This window comes from Poecilia reticulata, linkage group LG13 (genome assembly GCF_000633615.1).
Source record: "Poecilia reticulata strain Guanapo linkage group LG13, Guppy_female_1.0+MT, whole genome shotgun sequence".
In the NCBI taxonomy this organism is placed as follows: domain Eukaryota; kingdom Metazoa; phylum Chordata; class Actinopteri; order Cyprinodontiformes; family Poeciliidae; genus Poecilia; species Poecilia reticulata.
In genome coordinates this window covers 23,809,852-23,810,558 of record NC_024343.1, presented here as the reverse complement: position 1 = coordinate 23,810,558, position 707 = coordinate 23,809,852, and the positions used below count along the sequence as shown (strand labels likewise).

At 35.9% G+C, this 707-nt stretch overlaps 1 protein-coding gene across 1 annotated transcript in view; it reads left to right on the top strand.

Moving 5' to 3' along the window:
* LOC103474892 (zinc finger protein OZF-like) overlaps nucleotides 1–272 on the top strand; it is a 38,803-nt gene extending 38,531 nt beyond the window's left edge. The window contains exon 8 of the mRNA XM_017308189.1: nucleotides 5–272. Within this exon, the coding sequence (XP_017163678.1) occupies nucleotides 5–232 (228 nt within the window). The 3' untranslated portion in view covers nucleotides 233–272. The remainder of the gene's footprint in view (nucleotides 1–4) is intronic.
* Nucleotides 273–707: the final 435 nt, after the last annotated feature.

Below are 707 nucleotides of genomic sequence, written 5' to 3'. Positions count from 1 at the left end.
ACACATGAGAATCCACACAGAGGATAAACCTTTCAGCTGTGATCTTTGTGGATACAGATGTAGTGTAAAATCAAGTTTAGATGTACACATGAGAATCCACACAGATTATAAACCTTTCAGTTGTGATCTGTGTGGATACAGATTTATCGTAAAATCAGATTTAAATGTACACATGAGAATCCACACTGGAGAAAAACCTTTCAGTTGTGATTTTTTACGGATACAGATGTAGCGTAAAATCACATTTAAATAGACACATGCGAATTCACACAGGAGAGAAACCTTTCAGTTGTGATGTTTGCGGATACAGATGTAGCAGAAAATCTCATTTAAATGCACACATGAGAATCCACACAGTGGACAAACCTTTCAGTCGTGATATTTGCACTTAAAGGTTTAGTCATTAAGTTTATTTGAACCAGCACACGAAAATGCACATAGAAAAACCTTTAAATTATTATCTTTGTGGGTACTTGTTTAGACAGAACATTTAAACAGACACATGAGAATCCACATTGGATAAAAAGCTTTGCGTTGTGATCTTATTGAATGCAGATATAAAAAGAAATCGAGTTTAAACACACCCCTAAGATGTGGAACTATAACGCACTGAGTGAATGGGGGAAGTTTGCGTGTTGTGGCGGAAAATTGAAGCACGTCAAAATGCATCAACACAAAGAAGCTAATACGACATAAAAACAATGCCA